The sequence below is a fragment of the Apus apus genome, chromosome 1, assembly GCF_020740795.1.
Source record: "Apus apus isolate bApuApu2 chromosome 1, bApuApu2.pri.cur, whole genome shotgun sequence".
NCBI lineage: Eukaryota > Metazoa > Chordata > Aves > Apodiformes > Apodidae > Apus > Apus apus.
Genome location: NC_067282.1, coordinates 29,955,657 through 29,980,402, shown reverse-complemented (window position 1 = coordinate 29,980,402; position 24,746 = coordinate 29,955,657). Strand labels below are relative to the sequence as shown.

General features: G+C 41.5%; 1 protein-coding gene across 4 annotated transcripts in view; it reads right to left on the bottom strand.

The window, feature by feature from the left end:
- Positions 1–24,746, bottom strand: part of LCP1 (lymphocyte cytosolic protein 1) — a 50,524-nt gene that overhangs the window by 3,869 nt on the left and 21,909 nt on the right. For 2 of the 4 annotated variants that reach the window (XM_051639962.1, XM_051639956.1), the window contains exons 2-15: positions 16,441–16,531; positions 14,537–14,688; positions 13,668–13,797; positions 12,320–12,452; positions 11,659–11,740; positions 9,370–9,535; positions 6,807–6,949; positions 5,114–5,140; positions 4,427–4,522; positions 3,703–3,898; positions 2,504–2,582; positions 2,149–2,263; positions 1,174–1,307; positions 50–173 (exon numbers count right to left, since the gene is read on the bottom strand). In XM_051639962.1, coding sequence (XP_051495922.1) covers positions 50–173; positions 1,174–1,307; positions 2,149–2,263; positions 2,504–2,582; positions 3,703–3,898; positions 4,427–4,522; positions 5,114–5,140; positions 6,807–6,949; positions 9,370–9,535; positions 11,659–11,740; positions 12,320–12,452; positions 13,668–13,797; positions 14,537–14,688; positions 16,441–16,507 — 1,644 coding nt within the window. In that variant the 5' untranslated portion in view covers positions 16,508–16,531. The remainder of the gene's footprint in view (positions 1–49; positions 174–1,173; positions 1,308–2,148; positions 2,264–2,503; positions 2,583–3,702; positions 3,899–4,426; positions 4,523–5,113; positions 5,141–6,806; positions 6,950–9,369; positions 9,536–11,658; positions 11,741–12,319; positions 12,453–13,667; positions 13,798–14,536; positions 14,689–16,440; positions 16,532–24,746) is intronic. The other 2 variants (XM_051639969.1, XM_051639977.1) reach the window with 2 other exon arrangements.

Genomic DNA, 24,746 nt, shown 5'->3' with positions numbered 1-24,746 from the left:
CACGCTGAATAAGAGATTCCTAAGCAGAGACTTTCAACAAAAATAGTACCTTGAAACTGGAGATGGTTGAATCCTTCCCAGCTGCAGTCAGTGTTTCATTGACCCAGCTGACAATAATTTCATCATTGACCTTCTCTCCACCACCAATGTCTTCAAGGATATTCAGGGTGTACCTTAAGAGAGAAGCCAGGATACCTGCATTTGCTCAAAATCTGCCATAACCTCTGAACCATCCTGTAAGTGTGCAGCCTGACTGGGACCAATAGTTCTCTTAGTCCTGATGTTACCCTGCTTCCTACACACTTACAGTGTATATGAATTATAACATGATAATTTATCTTATGGGTCTAATTCAACCTCCATTCCCTATTCACTGTTTTGGGAGCATCAAAAGTTTTTGAATACTCAAAATTCCTAAAAGGTCTCTCTTAGTGGATATCAGTGTAAATGACTCGTCCTCATGGTATTCGAAAAAAACAATCACTGACTTTAGGGCCAGAAGGGAATTGTTATGCTAATCTAAGACTGACCTTCTGCATAAACACAAGCCTGGAGTATTTTGCTTATATGTTAGCATATACCTTGGAAAGACATCTCAAATTGATGGCAAGTCATCTCCACATCCCTAGACTATTACCGGCCTGATAAGCCCATACCTGGCTTTGTAGATTTAATTTAGTCTGTATTAAGTTCCTAACCAGTGGGGTCTCTTTACACCCAACTATGGAGCTCTTAAATACACATACACAAACACATCCATACACAGAATTTCACTAAAGTGGGGAAAGCTACCGAGTTGCATCCACTTCAGGTAGCAGATTACAAAGCTTCTGCATCATTTCCTTGTTTCCAGTACTTTCTCCCCATTCCCTGACACAGAGACCTTTTAACTTCTTTTTCTCTCTTCCATGCAATGAACTTTTATTCATGCTATACAGTTAGTGACAATAATGATATTTTGCATGAGCTGACTGTAATGGCCTTGCCCACAAGACAATGTTTCCTGATCCTGATCTCCTAACTAGGAGTGAGCAAAAGGTTACTCTGACTTTGTGTGTAAGTGCAAACAGGAGTGAGAAAGCTGTAGCCTGTAGAACCTTCTCAGTGCCAGGATCAGGAAACTATGGCAATGCAAACTGAGTAAACCAAAACACTCTGAACTTTGTGCCATACCTTCTCATCAACTGCCAGATTAAAGCCAGTGTGAGCGTACGGTTTCCTTCATTCAGATCTTGCCCAGCGATGCCAACAAGGGAGAATTTGGCTTTGTTCTTTCCCAGTTCTACTGCATAGTTGCAGTTTTCAAGCTGTTAATGACGGAGTCAATTAGCACAGTTCAAAAATATAGAAAATAAAAGACAAAACACTGTTACTTTAAATTCTTTGGATCATGTTTCTCAGATTCTCCTGGGCAAACAGGAGCTTTGGGGCTCTATGATAATACAGCTATTTGACTACCAGCCACCAGTTCCATCCCAAAAATACCATGGTAAACAGTTAACATAGAAGGAAATATTACTCTTCCTAACCAGGGCCGTGAAAACTCCTTACCCTGGAAAATGTGAATCTATAGCTCACGGGTACCTCCAGCACCCTGGCATTGCACTGAGACAAAGGATTAGTGTCCCAAGTAATATTTTAGATCAGTTAATCACTATGGCCTAACTGGATGGAATTACTCATCTAGATAGCTGGGAGAAAGCTTTGTATTTAGCAGCAACTCTGCAATTGGTTCTTGAGGCATCTAGTCAAGAATGTTTAACATCACTGTCTTCATTTGATGTGGAAGGCAGTGACCCAGACACCTGCAATTAAGCTGGTGCCATATGATTCACGGTGAAGACACATTATAATTGGTGACTAAGACAGTAGCAAAAGTGGTCTGCAAATATAGTTTTTAAATATTGACACCAAATGTGTCAAGTCTTTTTACTTTACAAACGTCGTTCACCTGTCAACAGAGCCAGTGAGTCAAATGTATGTATCTTTTTCAGGATGAAAAATTATTCACTGACTAGACAAAAAATCATTTAATGTGCTGTACTTGGGACTTGAGAGCAACGCGAGTGCCCACATTGCTATTTCAAATGATGTAGACATCCTCTGAGGATAAGGAATCACTACTGGAGCTATTCCAGGTTTTTGTACCTTCTTCATGTTACCACCCAGTTTAGGATATGGTGGTTTGTTCACTCTGTTCCAGTCTACTGGCACTTTGATCTTTTCATAGAGCTGGAAGATAACCAAGGCATCTGACAGGTCACTGAAAACAATAAAAAAGATACATTATTGTCCAAAGAACAGAGAAAACTAATCCAACTAAACTATTAGTAGATATAAACTTAGTTTCCTTATTAAAACAAACAAACAAACAAACAACAACAAACAAACAAACAAACAAACAAAACCATACATTTTTATAGGGTCCAAAAGTTCTTATATATTTGTAAACAATTTTCTGGCTGTATTTATCATCTGAAGGAAGTGCAATACCTCCTCTTACCTATACAAGTGATTTACACGTGGACTAACACCCAAGGAGTTCATCCAGTTTCTGAATGTCCTCTCTTCCCTTGTCTCACCTAAAACAGATACATCAATCAACTGGCCTGCAAAACACAACACTCCAGTAAAATGAGTGTCTTGTGATGAAACCATAATTCAGAATTTACAGCACACTGAACCATAAACAGATGGAGAGACTGGTTGAAATAAGAGAGCATGGTGCAGTGTGTAATATTTCTTCATGCCCTATATATTAGAGTATTTAACCAGACTGGCCTTGAAATGCTTTCAAGAATTCACGAACAGCCTATGCCTTAGCATGAACAGTTTCACTATGAGGCTGAGAAAGAAGCTCAGCAAATGATCCATACAACAGTGGTGCTGACCCAAACCCAGAGCAAGCAGGTAGCAGATTTATGCAAGATCTGATTTTAAATTATGTTCTCAGTTAAGGGAATGCCAGATCAACTCTAGTTTCGACTAACAAGCATGCTCAATAGTCCATACTGGTTCAGACATCCCACAAACTTTTTTGTCTTATAAGATACGGTATCCAGAGCAACCAAGCTGGTGAAGGATCTAGAAAACAAGTCCTACGAGGAGAGGTTGAGGGAACTGGGATTGTTTAGTTTGGAGAAGAGGAGGCTGAGGGGAGACCTCATTGCCCTCTACAACTACCTGAAAGGAGGTTGCAGGGAGGTGGGTGTTGGCCTCTTCTTCCAAGTGAATAATAACAGGACCAGAGGAAATGGCCTGAAGTTGCACCAGGGGTGGTTTAGACTAGATAATAGAAATAATTTCTTCCATGATAAGGTTGTCAGGCACTGGAAAGGGCTGCCCAGGGAAGTGTTGGAGTCACCATCCCTGGAGGTATTGAAACAATGTGTAGACGTGGCACCTCAGTATATGCTCTAGTGGACATGATGGCTGGTTAGCTTTTCTGGGTTTTCTGGGGTTTTTTTCTCCTCAGTGGATGGTTGGACTCCATGATCTTAGGAGTCTTTTCCAACTATAATGGTTCTGTGATTCTGTGAAAATATCCAAAGCCATGTGCAGGTAAAGAGCAGCCTTCTTTTCTCCAGACTGCCTGTGCTAATGATGCAGTGAATGTTTGCCTGAAGGACATAAGGTTGGGTTAACATATCATCAACCCTGTCACGGGTGGCCAGGAACATCATTTATTTGAATTATCCTTACCTTCAATAGAGCTCCAGTCAATGTCCTGGTTCTCTGGCTTATGCAGGGCAGGGAATTTGTTGAACAAGTTGGCGATGAAGGCCAAGTTGAGCTTTGGGTTCCCCCGGACGACGTCGGTGGCCGTGACGAACTGGCGGCAGCCCAGGCGCTCCGCCTGCTGCAACATGCACTCCGCTCGCTGCACGTCGTCCTTCTCCTGCGCCAGCAGAAAAGGGATCCTCAGCCTCACCCCACCACCTGGCACTGCACACCAGACCCACTCGGGGTCTCCAGCTGTGGAGCTGGCTGTGAGGCTGCTGAAGCAGGACCTTGTTGGATTTATAGCTATTTCCTTTCCCGCTTTTACTAGCAGCAGGTCTGTGGTCTCAAATTGGGCTTTACCTGCCATCCAGCCATCTCAACACACTGCCTTTACAGTTATATTCCAAATAAAAGGGGATGGTTGGATGAAATTCCCAAATAAATGTATTTAAATAGACTTGTTACATGGTGGTAGTTTATCAGTGTGGTTCAGCAGTTGCTCAGGTTTCAGGAATAATATCTAACAAAAGGCAAAGCACATCACTGGATTCTTTAAAAGCTTTGATTTCTGAAATAGAAGCTCATGTGGCAATGCTAAATAGAGTTTGCTTGTTCTGGCATCCCTGTGCAACTCTCTGTTGGCCAGCAATGCAAGTAACAGACAGAAAATATTGGCATTTACTCTAAACTTATCTCATCTTACCCTTAAGCCTGACATGTCAATAGTAATAGCTGGAATGCCTTCTTCATCTCCCTTAGGGGCAACTTGGTTCAGCAAATGGTAATAAGCTCTCGAGTCCTGTGACAGACAGAGAAATTAAAGAGAGGAAAAATCACATCTAAAGCTCAGGTTTTGCATGCCAGTGCTCCCCTGAACAATGTGCCTGCTTGCTTCGTTTTTATTACATCAATTTATTACATCAATCATTGCACTACCCCCCTCTCAGTCAGTAAATAGGGAGCTCTGCGCACTGGTGAGGTGACAGACTTCATATAGCTCAGTGCAGGCAAACTCTGAATTAGGACCAAAACAACTTAATAACATTCTCATTTTGTTCATATTGGATGGGTTGGATGGGGCTTTCAGCAACCTGGTCTAGTGGGAGGTGTCCCTGCCCATGGCAGGGGAGTTGGAACTAGATGATCTTTAATGTCCCTTCCAACCCAAACCATTCTGTGATTCTATGAATTAAATTAATTAAGCTGGAAGCACTTAGCAATTCCTACTTTATGCTGTATTTGCCAGATCTATTTCTTCCCCAAGCCAATATATATATGCTGCAGAATGCAGACAAAATGCTGTGTTGCACTTACAAAAAGGATAGCAACAACAAAGGGATTTCAGAATTGAATAATCTGAGTATTAAATTAGAGATGAGAAAATGCATACCTTTATAATGCTGTAGAAGTCACGCTGCTGAGCATTTAAAGGAAGAAAATGCAGAAGGAGAAAGCAGATGTTTAAAGCAGATTTCAAAGCAACTCTTAAACAGTTATGAAAGAAAAAGCATAGTTTTCAAGGACACATGTTAAAACTGACAACAGTACCAGCATTTTTCAAGCAAGAGGACAGGAACAAGACAAGGATTTAACAGGTTGTGTCTATAACCTTTTGTGAAATGTAACATTGCTTCCATGTGTGGATAAATATTAATCACACTACAGAAATACCTCAAATAACTGAAAATAAAGTCTAGGGACCTGACTAACTAACCCAACTAATAGTCTTCAAAATGTAAAGCAGTTTACCTGAACTATTTAAAATCTTATACATCTGCACTACTATCCATCATATCTAGACAGTGACTATTTATAACAGAAGTGAGGTGGGGAGACACACTTAATTAAAGAATGGCTGTAAAGGCTGAAGTCTTGGCTTCTGAGAGGTAACTGTGTGACTTATTTTCCAACTGTAAACATAGACAATGTGATTTATCTTTCAATTGCAGATAGGATTTAATCAGTTGCATTACAATTCTCTCGGCCTGCCTACAGAAAGATGGGAAAGACTCCATTCCTTTCCCTTTACACAGATACCCTCCAGTCACCTCCACCCGACGAACAAAAAAACCCAGTTACAATAAAAATTGCATTGTCAAATGCGACTGTTTGACTCTCCTCTTGCCTTCCCTGGTGTTTTTTTTTAATGTATGTCCAGTAAGTAATGGAAAGTGATTTTTCATACTTCAGTCCCTGGTGGAGCTAACAACCAGGTACCTATGGAGCAGAGCTTTTCTGACGCTATGCTGGAAGTGGGGGGGTTGGATTGTGGCTGATGAGGCTGGTGTGCCAGTCAGCCCCTGGATTGCTTGGAAGCCAGCTCAGACCCCCTCCCTGATATACCTCCTACAGCCCTTGCATGTTGGCTGGGGGTTTAGTGTCTGAAATTCACCAGTGTGCTCCACTGAGGTTTAAACGTTTAGGTATAATGAAGGTCTTACAGAGAAAGCTCTGCCGAAATCTGCACCCACAAGCCCATGAAGTCCCAAGCATGTGAAACAGGCTGCACAGACTAAAGATCCATCCTTGCAAAGGCCTCCCCATCTAGCTACATTATTCTGAATAGTCACACTGAATTAAAACTTGCAGGTTTTATGCAGGGTTATAGCAAAGGTTGGGACAGAGGAGCACCTAACCCAGGTGCTGTACTGAAGGAAACATCAGGTAGAGAAAGCGAAAGTGCCCCATCCTCTTCCCCTACACCTACTTACATGTCTGGCTATGATCCAGCCTTTTCCAAACCAAAAGCAGGTCAAGAGGCATTTAAGGACATTTAGGAATGAGGAGAGCAATAGAGGCAGCGAACTGAAAATGCAGCATTGGAGCCCATACACTCTCTCCAGAGCCAGCAGCCATTCCTTTCCCAGGCATTTTGCAGGCTGTGGCTGGCAGCAATGACTGGAAGGTTGGGAGGAGGAAGAGGAATATTACTGAGCAGAAAGGTATATCCCACTAAAATTATTTTATGCTCCTAGGTCCATGTGTTCAGCAGAGCAGTCTCAGCTGCTTGGATTATTTCAGTCCATTTGGAGAATTGGGTGTGGAGATGCTGTTTTGCTGTTGTTGGTCAGTGTTTCTCATACCTTGATGTCAGAGCTGAAGTTGTTGACTTTGTTGCATCCTGCATTCTCCAGGTGATAATTAGCCCATCTCAGCAGCAGTTCCTCTGGAGACAACTTCATCAAATCCTCCAGGCTCTCACCTTCTCTCAGAAGAGCAATCAAGGCTAAGCAGGGAAAAAATTAAAAATTAATGATGTTGTGAATACTTGTAGAGGAGAACATATACTATTTTCTGTCTTACACATTTTGCTACCCTAGTTTCTAAAAGAGAGCAAGCAAAGTGTTGACAAAAATTCAAGCTGTTTTATCAATAAAGCGAGGACAAGCTGTTAGTGGTGGATGTAGTAGTGGATCATATAGAAAAGCAAGACAATTTCAGGTGATCTAATTTCTTTGCTCCAGATCTTAGTGAAAAGTTGATGATGCTGAGCACAGGGTCAGGATGGGTATGAAAAAAATAAACATGGACCTTCTGCACCTTAGCTGAAAGAAATTTCAGTGACTTTCACACTGAAACTGGATTCACACAGGTATTCTGAAGAACTTGTACATGACTTCATGGGCTCATGGGTCAGTAGGGTTAACCCATCTGTAAATTGCAGAAGACACCCTATTTACATGGAAAAGAAATAATGTAGTTATGTTCATTAAAGGTGGAAGAGACAGAAGGGAAGGACTGACCCTTGCAGCTGCAGGATGTTCAGCTGATCTCTGGAGCACAAAAGGTTCTAGAACAAGTTTTGAAAAGAACAACTCATAACACAGAATCTAATAATTAATGTGATAAAAAGGGAGAGTGTGTCACTCTACTCTGACCTCCTTTTGATATCTTTTGTCATTCCTTGAAAAAAAATATGGATTTGCTACAGAAAGGAAACAGTGGAGACCTACTATATCTGAAGTTCCACAGATAAACTGATACAGGGCTCTATGGGGCTAAACTGAACCAGAAGGAGACAACAGAAGCATTTGAAAGGAGACAGTGGATTTTATGATAAGAACAATTCTAACACTGAAAGAAGTAGGCTGGAAGAAGGATTCTTGTGGAGTTGATCATGGATTGATTTTTTGATTAATGTTTTCAATTTTTTTTTTGCATCAATTACCTTGGCACAAATAGTAGCAATGTGCTAAAAACTGGATGATGATATTCACTAGGTGGCACAGTCAATACAGGGGACAATCAGTAAATCAGACAGAAAGAACTAGATGACAGTAATAAAAATGGAATGTAATTTAACAGTGCCACGTTCAAAGACATTCTCTAGGGAATTAAGATTAATCACTGCTATTAGCTAGAGGCTTCTATGAGCAAACGATGAGAACAATTTGAGGGTGTTAGATGTCTTCTGAGCTACTCTGAGCCACCATGTGATATGACCGGGGAGAACCAAACATGAAATTAATGCATCCCAGGTATTTCCCATAGAGCTTGGGATGTATTGCTGCCTTGATAACATGTGCTCATGAGAGTTCATTGAGAATTAAGTGTCTCATATTAAAGAAAGGGGAATTTAACCTGAAACAGCTGCAGAGAAGGGCTATCTGGGAAAGACAGAAGCTGAAAAGAAATAAAAAATGTCTTGGGTTTTCTACCCTGACACACTGAAGTCTGAGATGAGAAATTAAGGATAAAGGGAAAAATAGCTATTCATCAAGGTAAGGCTACCTACAAAGGAATGGGAACTGGGAACTCTGAAAACTGGAGGCTCTGGCTATGAAATGGATAGAACTGTGCAAGGTTTGAAGCAATGAAGGTAACACCTGCATGGCAACTGGAGGTTGGTTGAGCGGACTATCCAGAGATGCAGGGAACAACACAGCAAGATTAAGGTGCCGTGTGAATTCATGTACATGATACATGAGAAGAGGATAGGAAAGCTGGGTCCTTTTAGCCTGGAAAGGGGCCTGAAAGGGGAACAAGCATTGCCTTCAACAATTATAGAGGGGCCAGAGCTGTTATTTTCCCAGTATGCACAGCAAAATTATGAGAAGTTAAAGTCACAAGGCATAGGCAAGGGAATACCAACTAGATATAAGAAAAAAAAATTCACAGCAAGAATGTTCGGGCTTTGGAACAGGCTGCCCTGAGAGCACTGGAAAAAGTCTCTAAGCAACTTCATCTAACTTTGAGACTGGTACTGCTGTAAATGGGTAGCTGGATGGTGGAACCAGAAGACCTCCAGCTGGACCTTCAGAGATTCTTTCCAAAATTATTCTGTGATTCTATAATTCTGATTTCACAAATAAAGATCATGTGTTTGGCAATAAAGAGCAAGAAATGAGCAACACTTCCTAAATGCATGTCCTTATCCCAGATTTAGGGCCAATCCACCAATATACTTGGGTGTAAAACATCATTCCTGACCCAATGAAGAGGAAATTGGCTCTGCACATACAAGCCAACACACAGCCTTGGACTTTGGAGTGCTGGAACTTGTGAAGATCAAGGGAAATTAGAGAAGTCAAGAAGACAGGCAGCAAATACTTGAAGAAAATAATTAATTAAGAGTTTTTTAAGAGCTTTATCCTAAAGGCTGTTCAGTGATAACAATAGAACACTGAAAGGAAGAGCCATACACACCTTCGTTTCTGCTGATCTCTATGTCGGCAAAGAGTCCAATTTTGATGACTTGCCATAAAAGACCCAAAACCAAGTAAGGTTTCCCTTCTTTTAAGTCTTCAGCTCCAATGTTAACAACATGGCACCCAATGGCCGAAGCAGAGTTCAGAGCCAGGTTCAGATTTTCCTAGGGGAAGAAGAGAACTTCTGAATGATGCAGTAACTGGAGAGAGGATACAGGAAAGAAGCACAATCAAAAGTAGTGAAATCTGTGAGCAGCTGCAGTGTGAATGCATTTACATACGTCTGACCACAGGGAGCAAGGGAACAGGGAAGATGTGAAAGCCCCACCCCTGGAAGTGGTCAAGGCCAGGTTGCATGGGGCTTTGAGCAACCTCATCTACTGGGAGGTGTCCCTGCCCATGAAGGGGGTTACAACCAGATGATCTTTAAGTTCCTTTCCAACTCAAACCATTCTATGATTCTATGATTCTGTGTTTACAGGTAAGTTCTGGGTCCCAATGTGAAGATGGAAAGAACCTCTTTGGCAAAGGTGAAAACCACCATGTCACTAGGCATTGGAGCTCAGAGCAGATGCCTGCATTCACAGCCATGTCCTGGCTCAGTCCTGATTATGAATATAAGCTATAGGTAATGCACCAGCACAGGATCAAGTGCAGATGTAACTTCAGCACGGGGCAAGATCTTCTCTGCTCGGTCTTGCACACATGGAAGAATGAGGGAGCTACAACCCAATTGATCCAGTTTCAGGCTCAGCTCTTCCTAAGAGAGACTGATGCAAAATGCAAATGTCTTCACTATGCAAAAACCTTAACACCTAAGTTACAAATAATTTGCCAGCTGGCCATGTATAGAAAAAGTACGTGGACATAGGAATCAGTATGAATAAATCTGTTGAGTTTTTAATGTTGCAGTTCAGCCAAAGTCAGAACTGGTTAGGCTTGGCTACTTTCTTTTTGAACTTCAGAGTATGGAGGCCTGGTTTGGCAATGTTCAGTGGAAGTAGAAGGATTCAGTGATTCACAGGGATAGAAAGAAAGTGATGATTCAGGAACGTTAGCTTCCTTCACCCCTTCATTCCCATTTAAAACAAAGGTTATAAGAAAAGCTGACCCATAGCCCTGCGTTATTCAAAAAAGTGACTTGATAAACAGAGGGCAAGTAAAGCAGGCAAAGAAGTCTGGAAAATATAATTTATCACACAGATTTGCAATTTTTCACATGAATTTCATCACTGCTGGCATGACAGAGATTTGATTAGATACAAAATGCAGAGAGAGACATAGTGTAAAGTCTCATAAGCTAGAAAAATTGGAGCATTTCAAATTAATTACCTTTTCTCCACCAGACAGCTGTAAAAGGGTTAAGTTAAAGTGGAAGCTATATTGATCAAATCATGTCTACATGTGACAGGGATTGATCTGAGCTGCATCACTGAGATATGCTGCTGACCAAAGTGATTAGAACTGAAAGATGTGGTATACAGCATAAAAATCCAATTTAATGGCTTCTGAGTGTACTTGAGCCTAGCTAATGTTTCATCAAATCAGAGTAGCTGGGGGCTAAACTGGGTTAAGTTCATGTCTGTTCCATATATCTATTTATATTCTGTATCCAGACACATAAATGCAGTTCATAGAAAAATATCACTCCACATATTGTTGTGTGACATAAACTTTAAATAGGTGAAAAATAGCTTTTCTGTCCAATTTTTAAATCATATACGTGTGCACATAATAGAAATAAAGAAAGGGATTCAATATTCAAGGTAAAATAGCATGGATTGTAAAAGGCAGGCAAAGGCTATAGTCCCCTCTCAGGCATGTTGCACACCACAGTCCTCCTGGATCATGATATTTTGGTGAGGACATCATATTGCAACAGAGCAGCTGTAAATTCAAGTCCATGGCCATGCCTGTGTGGGCTTGGATGTGGGGTTCAGCCTTCTGAGAGCTACTCCAACTGGAACTGGTCACTGTATTATCTAGTTGCTCTTGCATTCATATGGCATCTACCACAAAGGTACCTAAAGCTTTGAACTAGTGAACATTATACACTGGGTTAAACATAAATACACAGTTTGCTGAGTCAGATTGCTCATATGTTTGCAAAGAAACAGAAATAAAGATCTTTATGTTTTCATGATGTGGACCTGAGCATCTCACTTTGCCACAAACAACTTTGCCTGCTTGTGTTGGGACGGACCATGGTATTTCCAGCCTCTATTGCAAGTGATTATACCAAAGCATCCTAAGAGCAAAAGCAAAGAATCTTGTTATGTTTTAGTACCTGAATTGTGAAGGGCGTGAGTTTCTTTTTGTTGATTGTTCTCTCATCAATGGTATCTGGCACTGAAAAGTTGATCATCTTACTGAAAATAAAAGAAAAGCCAACAAGAAACAAACTATTAGACGTGTGCGCACAAAATACAATATAGCTTTTGTCACTAGTTTGTAGGACAAGTCAAAGTGCTGGAGAGTGACTGAACAAAGATAGATAGCCAGCCTTTGGTTCTACATGTACTTGCACAGGCACACATGCAATACTTGAGCAATTATTTTGGGTCACATGCAGATTGTGCTATAGGTGTGAGGCCAAGGATGCCACCAGGTGAAGTTGTGTGAGAAAATTTCTGTGGAAGCACTCACTGTCCCATGCTGCTTTGTGTAAACTCCCAAAAGTCCTTGGACAAGAAAAAACCCAAGTAACTCTTCAAATTTCATTGACTTAATCTTATTACAAGGGTCCAGATGCAAAGAAAAACTCATTTAGCATGAAAGAAGCTTTATATTTTTAAAGCGAAAAGCAGTAAAAACTCTGGCATTATTAAGGCTCTGAATCTGCAAAGGTTTATGAGCTTAATGTAAAATCAGCAGTTTCCACTTAAGCAGAGGTGTGAGCCTCTGCAGACTCATGGTTCCCATTTGAGAGAGGGACAGGTATTATTTACCAAAGCACTATCCCATCACCAACAGCCTGGAAGAGGTCATCTGTTTCTGGATTCATTGGGACAACGTGTTTACAGTCAGGGTCCTTCTCAAGGGCTTTATTAATCCAGTTGACAAAGGCATACTTTTCTTCCTCTGTGGACACAACATCAAATCCATCAGTTTGCTGTGCAATGCCTCTACCATAATTCACTTACAGAGGCAGAACTCCTGGGGGAGAAGAGTCTCCCATCAGTGTCACTGATCAACAAATCCTACGAGGAAATAAGGCTCTGCAGAGATACAGGCAAATAAGCTGAAGACAGCAATGGTCTTGAGCTGGTTAAAAGTCCTTCCATACTCTGTCTCACTGACTGGAGTGTCATGAGGGCAGGCATACTACAGAGACTGGTAATGAAGTTTATATGATTTAACTGTATGTTGCAGTTGCCATGCTAAGCATGATTTGCACTTGCACCGTAATTTGAACACATTGTTGGACCACTCTGTTAAATAAAAATCCCACATAACTTGTAAGTTTGAATAAGTGAATTATGTATGTACTGTATATTACACCTTCCATGTGTGGGATATCCAGAAGAACCTGGCCAGGGTGTATTGGACTCTGACAAGGAGCATTCAGAGGGTAATGGGCAAATGTTCCCTATAGTCCAACAGGGCTGTAATGTAGCTATCCTGTACCAGCAGCATCTCATACCACTCAGAGAAGGTGTCCTCTGTGCTCAGGTGGGTGGAAACCTTGGAAGCATCCTCTGCTCTCCCTTCCCTGGACAGGGTTCCCCACTCCTGCCCCTGGAGAAGCCAGCCAAGCATGAGATCACCTCCTTGTGGAGCTGCTTGTCCAGCAGGCAGCAGAAGCAACCATTCCTGCCCCAAACCTTCAGCTTGGAGAAATAGGCTGGGAGAAGAGCCCTGATGGAGTCCTGCTGTCTTTAGAAAAACGTCAAGAACCATTTGGCTATGGGTGAGCTTACAAAGAGACTACCAGAGAACTGGTATAATGTACAAGGATGTGGGCTAGCAGCAGCAGGGAACCCATGCCTTGCCTTGCTGGTAAGCAGGAACAGCAATGGGCCAGTCTTTGATCTGCTGCAGCAGTGCCAGGAGGCTGCTCTCCAGCAGAGCTGCAATGCCTCTATGGTACGGGAAGCTAAGCCAGCTGGAGCTTCCTTCTACAGCCACATCTCTGTCCACCCCAGTAAACCAACTCACACTGTTTTTGACAAAGATGCTGCTCCAGTGCTTTGTCACCTTCACAACTCTTCGCCTCGCACTAGCCTCACCTGAAGAGCCACCAAAGCTCAATAAGCTCCTAGTTGCTACAGAAGAGGACAGGACAGCTGAACCTACCTGAGTAAGAGTGCTGTGTGCCAGCACTGGACTGCTCGGACGTCCCACCAATAGCACAGATCCCCTCCTTCTTGTTGATTTGTTTTCGGAATGATTTAGCAACGTCATCACTCTTCAGGTTTTGGAAAATCTTTCAAGCACAAGAGGCAATTTTAAAATTTTGGAGTATTAAACCAAGCTAAACCAGTGAGTTGTCGGGCCAAGAGACACGTCCTCTCTGCTTCATACACAGGGAAGCACAGCTTGTGTATTATTCAGTGGGTTTCTGCATAAAATCTGTGTATCAGCTGTGGTAGAACAGGATCATTCACAGCTTTTGTGTTTTCACAGGAGTGAACAAAGATCACCTAAGTAACAGAAATGTACATGGTATGAAACCATGGACCCAAGTTACACAGGAGGAAGGCCTTTAGCAGTTACAGTGTGAAGAAAGGGTAAGTAAAATGCTGTTTCTCCATTCCAAGGGAAATTCCACTATTTTAGCATTTGATTTTGCCCCAGTTCAGACCAGAAAAATAAGATTTCCAATAGAAAAAAATGTCCATAATGTTTTCAGGTTCGATCTGCTGATACTTTTTTGTAACCATCTAGCTACAACATCATGTTTTTGCAACTCATAACTGGAAAACTTCATCAACCAAACGGAAAGACATTGACTGTTGAAAATGCAGGTGCAATCATGTAATTTGTCCCAGTTAATTGCAGGATTTCTAGTTCAGTTACCTCCTGCTCTCATCTTTTCCTGCAAAAGGGACTCCTTGGATTAACTAGGTGCCCATGAGACCTTGTGCTTCTGCCTCTGCTGTGCCCTGGGGACCACCTTGAGTATCCAGGCTGGCATCTTACTAAATAAATAACATCTTACTTACTGAAATAAATTCATCAAAACTGATCCTGCCATCGCCTGTGGTTGTTAAGTTCTGAATTAGTTCTCTGGCTTTATATCCTGGGAGAGGGAGATTGGCTGCCTTCAACACGTCTGTTAAATCGTTGGTGTGGATGAAGCCATTCCCACTGGTATCTGCACAGATTAAAGCAAACATAGATTCTGCATCAGCCTTATGAAATTTTATGCACACAAAAGCTTTTGCTTTTTTTTTTTTTACCTGGGGAAATGAACATTATATATGAAGATTTGTTATGTTGTAATCCAGTATTTTCAACCACTGCAGAGTCATTCACACCCAAGAAAAAAATTACAGTCACCATTTAACAAACAAAAACTCACTGTGATGAACTGATATATTTTAGACATATAGTAATATCTTTAAAAAGCTGGGCTTGGTTTAAATATAGACGAACAGATAAGTGATTTATAGAGTGGTTATACAGAACAGCTAAAGAAAATGGAGTTGATGCAATACTGAGTTGGACCTTGCATGTGCGTATATTCATAGATAGAACTTGTGATTTTGGCTTGTTTTCTGCATCTAATATCTAAGAAGTCATTAGTTTAGAGGTTTGGAACTGCATATAGTCATGCTTAAAATAAAAACTTCAATGGTGTTAACATGGATAGTCCTGCTGAGCCTGTTAAAAGATACAGGGCCAGTTTTCATGAGAAGATCACCAATACAGATTAAATACTCCTTTCTTTTCCACCAGTTTGTGAAAATTTCCCCAAATAAAAAAGGAAAATGAATCTATTGTGTGGAGAGTTTTTGTTAAAACACTACGGTTATGTACATAGTTATGTATAGAGAGAGTTATATGTAGCTATATATGGTTATATATTTATATTTGGGGCTTCAATATCTGTGTGTTTCTTCGGCTGTGAGCTATTTTTTCCGCAGCCCAGAGGCCGGGGCGATTTCAGAGAAGCATGGGGTGATTTCCTGCATGGTGAGTTGCAAGGTGAGTCACTTGTCGCACGCAGCAAAAAAGCTCTCAGCTCTCAGTGTCAGTAGCACAGAGTAAAGCAGATTGCAAAGAGCATCCTGTCCCATTTCTGAAGTCATACAACCAAAGGATCTGGACTTTGAGAGGGAAGTGTCTGGGAATTAGAGCCTCCTTCCAGTGTTTGCCTTGTCAGTGCATCAGGTCCACCAGGCACACAGAGTGACCAGATGTTTAAAGTTGTCAGCCTGGAGTGATGCGTGCTCAGAAATCAAAGGAGCATTACTTGAAGCAGTAAGGACAACTGATTAACACGTAATCCAGCTGACAGATCTGCTAATAAAAGTTAAGTGAGCTGTGAGAAACACAAGGATTTTTCTTAGAATTTGGGGTGGCAGTGACGGATCTGCAGGACTTTAAAGAAGACAAATCAGAGGAGACCTTTAAGGGCTTGGAGAGGAAAAACACATTTAAAAATATATAGGACTTGAAAGGTCATAGTAAAAGGGATTACAAATTTTGTAGCCACTTCCTCATGTGTCCTCTCCAGATTCTTCCTCACCAGAAGGAGTACTCAGTTTACATTAAAATGAAAACTTTTTGCCTTCCAAATAATTTGCCAGGAATAAACAATATTCCCAGGAAAATACTTGAGAGTATTTCCAACATGGCTCTCTGTACAGCTGTTGGGGTTATTCATAAACCCCACTGCCCATTGCCCTGCCACCTCTCTCCAGTACGAGGCCACTGCTCTGCAGCATGCTGATGTGGTTTCATCTAGGAGGTCTGCATTGGCAGAAGGACTTTCTGTGGTTTCTGTGACACAGCAGATCAGGGCTGGAGTAAGCTGTGTTGCCTCACAGCCTGCCAGTGCACGAGAAAAGAGTTTGCTACAGCTTCACACTTCTGCAGTGTCTTTCCTGTTTGCTGTACTCACCAACTTTGCTGAAAGCCTCTTGTAGCTCTGCGATCTCCTCCTCTGAGAAGTGTGCTGCTGATGCCATGTCTTAGTTCTCTTTGTGGCAGGTCTACAAGAAGAAAGAACTTATTTTATTTGGTTCCTTTTGGGGTTTGTAATCATGATGAAAAAGAGGGTTTTTCACTTGGATTTTGAAAGTCTGGGAGCAGTTCCCCATAGCTGAAAACCCAGTTCCTCTCTGCATCCTGAAATTAGGGGAAGGGGTAAAAACTGGTGTACATGAGCTACAAATCCATGTCTCTCCTGTAGTTTTGCCAGGCCCTGCTCAAAATCACAACTACGTTATTTATACTAATTAATTGAAATTAAAACCTGCCTCTGCTAACTTTTTTTTTTTTTTCTCATGGAGAAAGCAGACAAAATTGTGCTGGTTCTTGTTATTCCTCCTTTGGAAACACAATTCACCACATGCTTCTTCGGCAATTCTGGCAGAGAAGCAGCAGCTCTGTCTGCTCCCAGGGCTCTGGGATGGAGCAGGAGCCCTGGGAGGTATTTGCACTGCCTGCCTTTGGATACCTAATGAGGATGCTGGTCAACCTTATTACACAGATGGATGGATGGATGGATGGATGGATGGATGGATGGATGGATGGATGGAGAGAAGTTCCTTCACAGGGTGCCCAGGGCTTCAGTTTGGGCTTCCCAGAGGGCTACTTCTCTTCCTGGCTATGTGGAGAGTTCAGGACTTGCCCGTCAAAGTACCTAAGTTAGTGCCTGAGGCTGGGTCGCACTTTAGGAACAGGTGGCTGGAAGGAGTTTTCCTGCCTTTTCTCTCATCAAAGATATAAAGCAGGAGGAAAGATTAGACTTCCCCTTTCTGGGCACCTTTCTTAATAATCAGAAAGGGAAAGTTTTCTTCAGTTTGTCACACAATTTTATACACTGTCAGAAGATGGACGTTAGACCCTTCTGCTTTTTCATGCACCTACTATCCCCTGCATCTATTAATGAGGAAACTGTTCAGGAGACAGACTATCCATTATTCTATATTTGTGAGAATGACTCTAGTGTCCTGTGTCTCTTTAAGTATTAATTAACCAAGTAACTATTTGAATAGAATAGAATGGAAACTTGAGTTGATCCTGGAAAGTGGTTGCTGTAGCTACAGTGTTCAAATGAGGGGAAGAAAAAACCAGAAATACCTCATTCTCAGACTAAACCCAACAGTGCATCCTGAAGGCTTGCATTCCTGACTTTATAGAAAGATATACAGGGATAATTTAAAAAAACACAGATTTGCTACAGCCCAGTATAAAGGCATAGAGTTGTGTATAGTGTATCTGGGCTTCAGATTTAATGCTCTCCTGAACTCTTGGATTGATTCCTTGTATCTGTGAGAACCACTATGGACACGGCTTTGAAACAGCCCAAAGGCAAACTTATGTGATTGGATTTTTTTCTGCTGTCTCCCTGTAGTATCATGCACCCTTTATCTGCTTCATCAGTGTAATTTTAGGGTGAGGACACCTTCCAGAGAAAAATCTGTTCATTCACTCCAACCTTCATGAGCAGAGAAATGCAGCAGAATCCATAACGCTCTTGGGGCACAAGAACTCACATGCAGTTTTCAGCACAATGGAGCTGATGATTACTGAAATACTACTGTAACATTAAAAGTGGATCTAGCCACCACACTTTAATGGACTACCTGTAAAAATCCCTGCTATCCACTAGCAATGTGGGTTATGTATACTAAGGTAAAATTAGCTTCACTGTCTTCCTCCTCTATCCTGGTATCTTTTCTGCCTCTGATTCCTCACTACCAATCTTCTTCTGTTGCATGCTTAGTGCTTTTGCAACATGTGGATTACCTAAAACTCATCTGGACACACAAAAATCTTACACTATCAGCAAGAACACCTGTATTCTATTGCAAGATGATCCTTTCCAATGCAGTCACTTGATCAAGCAATATAATTTGTGACACAACTTTTAATAGCATTAAGACTGTTCTAGAGCTTAACAGATAAGAAACACCACAGGTTGTTGCCTGTAACATTACTTTTGCAAAGATCTTTATAACCTTGAGAAAAAAAATTATCCCCAACATAAAATGGGCTTCTCTTGATTGTAAAAAAAAGTTGTGGACTCTGATACGTTGCTCAAGTGAGACCTCACCTGGAGTACTGTGTCCTGTTCTGGAGCACCCAACACAGGAAGGACATGGACCTGCTGGAGCAAGTCCAGAGAAGGGCCACAAAGATGAGCAAAGGGCTGGAGCACCTCTGCTATGAAGACAGGCTGAGAGAGTTGGGGCTGTTCAGCCTGGAGAAGAGAAGGCTCCAAGGGGACCTTATAGTGACCTTCCAGTATCTGAAGGGGCTACAGGAAAGCTGGGGAGGGACTGTTTACAAGGCCATTGAGTGATAGGACAAGGGGTATTGGTTTGAAACTGGAAGAGGGTGGATTTAGGTTAGACATTAGGAGGAAATTCTTGACTGTGGGGGTGGTGAGACACTGGAATATGTTGTCCAAAGAAGCTGTGGATGCCCCTTCCTGGAAGTGTTCAAGGCTAGGTTGGATGGGGCTTGGAGCAACCTGGTCTAGTGGGAGGTGTCCCTGCCCATAGCAGGTGGGTTGGAACTAGGTGATCTTTAAGGTCCCTTCCAACCCAAACCATTCTATGATTCTATTATTCCATGACCAGTAACTAACTGATCAGTTAATACAGAGAATCCTATTAATAGTATATATGTTTACACGTGTGGATATTTATACTCATAATACATGATCAGATGAAGGGCTTTGCTGTAACAAACCCTTCTGACATCTTTTTTAGGGCAATATTATCCACTCTGTTGCAAAGGTGGCTACACTTAACCTAGAAATCAGATGAATCTCTGCACTGAGCTCAAGAGCCGGTCCTCAATTACCCAGAGAGGTTGTACTCAGGTGACTGAGGTGTCAGCACTGCCCACTCCAGCACACAACTGAGCTTCTGCATTTGCATTTCCATTCCTTTCATATATCTTGAAATCAGCCTGTCAGCTCCAGCATCTAACCCCCCCCGATGTCGCTGACTGAAATCCCGCTGTGTCGATGCAGGGGTGAGATTCAGACACACACCCCCCGTCAGCCAGTCCTGTGCTGCCATCTCCACAGACCTTCTGGCAGGTCAAGTGCACCATAACCCATCATCCCTCTGCGGGTGCGACACCGGTGCTCATCACAGCACACCTGCCACGTAGAATCCATACCAGCAAGGAAATCCTTTTAGAGCCACCACATCTACAGACTTTCAGGGGTACCTCTAGTCCTGGTTTTGGCAAGGGACTGCAATAAAGGAAGGGAAAGGGCTGAACGTGGTCACTACAGGTCTTCTAGGTTCACCTGCAGCCAGAAGACCTCTGCAAAGTGTGTGAAAGCCCTCAAATTTACATTCAGTTAATCAAACCCAGAATTTTCAGATTAAATATTTCTGAGTTATTCACAATTTAAAATTGCTAACATTTTAAAAATTGTTAACTAATAAAACCAAAACATTGGATGACCAAGAGAGTAAAGGTCAAAAATTTTGGCAACACAGAGCAAAAATGAGCAAATCTACTTTCAAAAACTATTTTTCAGTATCTAAACTGCTTCCTGTGCTTAGATCATTAAAAGTAAATTATAACATTTACGCACACAGAAATGTAAAATGTATCTGAATTATGGTGGGGAGCGTCAGGCCCAATATTTTTCTTCTGATTGTACCAGCCAAGTGCAGAGTGATTTGCTTCTAGGGGTCATAGACTTCCAGCTCTTCACTGTCCTCAATGCAAACTGAAAATAACTTGAGCATCCCACCAAGAGTGCAACAACCCTGGGTGAACAGTACACTTACTGGTAATCCACAAGGCATTGTAAGCATAGGGTGCACTGCCCTGCTCCAAATCATTTGCAAAAGTAGTATGACAAGCCAGATGCAGGGGAAAAAAATGCAGAGGATGGTATAACAGCAAAAGAGACTATGTGGAGATGATGGGCTGTATGAACAAGTTGAAACAGCTGCTTCAAAAAGGATAGCTGTTGAGGAGCTGAAGGAGGAACAAAGAGAAAATAACCTGATGACAACCAGGTGATGACTTTGAACACAAAGTTGTACGGCAAGAAGCAAACAGAAAGGCTGGGCAGGGGAGAGGCATGGCAAGAGGGAGGGAAATTTGTGAAGGAACAAATGCAAGCAGCTTAGCTATCAGAACAGATGAGATTTGGAAGGTCAGCAGCAGCAGGGAGAAAGAATCTTGAACTTGGTGCAATTGAAGATCAGTGAAAGAGCCAAAGTTCCTTAAACAGAATAAGATGAAAGTCAACCCATGCTCAGACGTGGAGGCAGGACACTGAGGAGAAGAAGATAGATCCACAGGTCAGAGCAAAAAGGACAGTGGAACTGCCAATAAGAAAGAAATTGAATGTAATAAAAAATCAGAAGATGAATAAAACACTCCTTGAGACAAACTGAGCTTCAGATGGCATCAAGGCGTCCAGATTACACATTGCCTGGAAGTGACACTTCATTCTTGTTTGCCAAACAGCATAAACCCATTATTGCAAAAGTTAAAATACAGTTGTGCAAATACACTCCTTCCTCCCCAGAAGACTGTTGGGTTACAGGTTAACTTAAAAAGGGGAAAATGTTGTCACCTAAGATGCTGAGAATTGTAGCAAACTGGTATCAAAAGAGCTTCTACAAAGCACTCCCTTTCCTGCCATCATTTCCAAACCAATACATTTCAGCCGTGCCATCATGGCTTATTTCATTCGACCTTACCCTCACAAGAATTTACTATCACACAGATGTTTTAAGAGATCTAATAACAAGCTATTTTTGGTCTGGAATATAAAGGAAGAGCTAAAATAATCTCAAACCTGAACATTACTGCTAAATAGAAACACAGCGAAATTGATGTTCTTTCATCTCTTTCGATTTTGAAGCCATAGTCTGAGAGGCTGCCTGCTTATGTATTACTTGGCAAAGTGTGCTCCCACCATACAATATAAATAATAAATGGAAAAGTCATTAAAGCCTAAAGGTTTGTATTAAATGGTTACCTTGTTTCATATTTTCCTCCACTCTTATGGTGTTTAAGCTTTATTGCAAGCAGGGCAATGAAAACCTTGAAGACGGGAAACTGCACTTTGCAGCCAGACATAAAGTTGCATGTTTCCTTCAAGCAAAAAAAACAAATCTTGTGGGGCCATGTTACATTTCAAAAATCCGTACTTAAATCATAAACATTTTTAATTCATCACAAACATCTGAACTGTGAATTTGGTGCTGAGGAAGTTGAATAAATGTATAATATTTACTCACGTTCTGTGATCAGAGCTTTATTTTGTTAATGCACTAGTACTTTGTCACTAATACAACAGCACATCTAGCTATTGGAGAGTGATCAGATAAAGGATTGCACGTGTTCCCTGTCATATATAAATTTCCCTATTTCTTCTGCTACCTTATCTTCAAACTTGTCTTTGTTTTTTTTTAAGTGACATTCACTGTTGCAAAACACAGCTTATGGCAGAGTGTAAGATGGTGTCCCCCACCTGCACAAAAAAACTCTGCATTTCACTTTATCAGAGCTCACAGCTTCTGTTTCTTTTATTTTCTCCTTCTTTTCTCATCCACAAATTCAATTTGTCCAGCTTTCCATAACGTTCGGGGAATACTTCCACAGCTCTTTTCTGCATTAGCCTGTTCTTCCTAGCTGAAATCAAAGAGGCACCACCACCACCCTAGACAATGCCACAAGCAGGCAGGAATAAGAGAAGTGGCCCCAGAATCGTGCAGAAACTCTTGTGATAGATCTGAAGCATCTTGCAGGCCAGAAAAATATGGAGTGTCTTGAGCACATTCAATCTTTGTCCCATACTTCTTGCATGTTTGGGGCCCCCCTCATTCCTGTTCACTCATCAGAACATTCCTGATAGGATATTTCTCCCCAAAAACATTTCCCTCTACCTTTCTCTCATTAGGTCCCACACACAAGTCCATATATCCATACACTTTTCTGTTTTTTTCAAATTATGTGTCTCAGTCAGCTGATTTTCTACAGTATGGAAGGGCTGAGGAGGAGACAAGAAGAGAGATTTATGAGTTATTCTCTGATAAAATTTTCCTTCTGGAGACAAGTTTTGTCATTTTCATCCTCACTAAGGGGTGAGAAAAAGAGAAATTACTCAGGGGACCTTATGTTGAAAGCAGAATCAATGCTCCAACCACAACAGGGTAGCCTACAGGTTCCCCAATTTTGAAGTTTCATTTTGTGCTCATCGGCAAAAATCCTCAACTAAAATGCAACAGCAAAAGCTATCTGGTAGGCTGTCAGCCAAACATGTTCCTCTGCATAATCCAGAATAGTTTATCCCCCAATTAAACATAATCTTCTCAGTGGACTTGCTACAATAATGCTTCTTTCATATATTTATATTATCTGTTGTTATTCTTACAGTTCTGATCAAAATAATGCACTCACATGCCTGCACTAGCAGGGTGATCCATAGTGCACCCCCAGCAAAGGAGGACACCAGGATTAATGCTAAATTTCCTCAGCCTTACTGTCAGTTTGGAGCAGTGAAAACTGCAGTGATGGCTCTAGGGTATCCACCCATCTTAGACAAATAAACAATCCCATCCATGCCCTTCCTTCTTATGTGGTGTCACAGCTTCAAGGGTGATTGCGTGGACTTTTTTTGTCATAGGGTTTTTTCTGCTGCTGATAGAAGATAAAAACTAGATTCCATATGTCTCTTCCTTGCTGATGAGTTATTCAGCTAGCCACCTACTCACTGACAGCATCAGCAAATATCATCAAGTTTAGAACCACATGTCAATTAGATGCATTTTTTGCACAACAACTTCGAAAGTCATTGAAGAAACATGAAGAATTGCAGCACCCATGAACTGGTGAGGAAGTTCACTAAAATTATTCATTTTCCAAGCTGTGCACTTAGTGGTATGACTATTTCTCTAACAGCTATAGACAGATACATGGACAAGAGATTTTTCTAATTTCCTCAAAGATGCTGAATTAAATTTTAAACCCTCAACTAAACAGAAACATACTTGCAACTGCAATGTGTAACTTTGATATTACAGCACCATCAGTCTGAGTGGGATCTTGCTGTTTAAATCAGCACACAAAACACAGAGAGGAGTCTTTCTGAAGTTATGGCAAACAGTTTCTCCCTGGTTCATGATAAAGATTCACAGGTTAGCCCATAATAAATGACACTCTTTGCCTCATAGGCATTTTAAGAGTGGTGCCTGCAACAGCAACATCTCACCATGTATGTAGGAGCTAGAATTGTTTATCTGTTGTGCTACGTTATTTTGTATACAGTTTGAAGAAACACAAAGAAAAGACATTTATTGCTGTTCAGAAAGCAACATGGTGATGCCTATGAGTTATTTTCTTAATGTTCCATTTTATAAAGGACCTTATTTGTCAACGTGATGCCTGAGTCCTAAATCAAATACGAATCAACAGGGCTTAGGAAGGGAAAATCCACAGAGCCTGTAGAGAAACAGCTATCTCTTTCCAATATACCTCTCAGTGGCAGGGAGTGCTAATCCATCAAGGAAATTAAGACACTGAAGAAGCAGAGCTGTGAACCTGCAAATACTCTCCTTATGTGTCTTTTATCTGTCAGATACATCCTACTAGGGAGACAGCATGCATGTGCATATTATTTCCTAATCAAAGTCTGTAGAATGTTGGGGTTTTTTTTTAGAAAAACATGATTCAGTACACCACATTTTTTGTTGGGTAGTTTATGTTTTCTATCCCTTTACCAACACAAGCTAGCTAGCTTTTCAGTGAAAACATTATTCTGTAGGGGGGAAAAAAAAGTGAGTTTTTTTGGTTGGTTGGTTTGGTTTGTGTTTTGTTTGTTTCTCAGGGGCACAGGGAGCAAAGCTGGTTTTCAAATCAAGCCAAATTGCGAAACATCTTCAGTCATTCAGCAGATGTCTTGTTTGGCAAGGAAAGCCCTGCCCCACCCAGCTCCACCTTCACTAACTAAGGTGATGGAAGAGGAGAGCATCTGCAAGAGCTGCTTTGGATACGGGTACAAGGAGTTACCCCACCTCTGCCCTGTCACGACCCAGGTGGCAGGTGGGACATAAAACCCTGGGGCAGACAGATAAAAACCTTTCATCCTATTCCTGTGAGCCAGGCATTGTACTGCAGCTCAATGGCAGAAGGTCAAGTCATGGAGGACTGACTCAGTCCCAAATGTCCTGTGAAAACCTGGTAACTGTTATGTGAAAAGGAGAACATGGC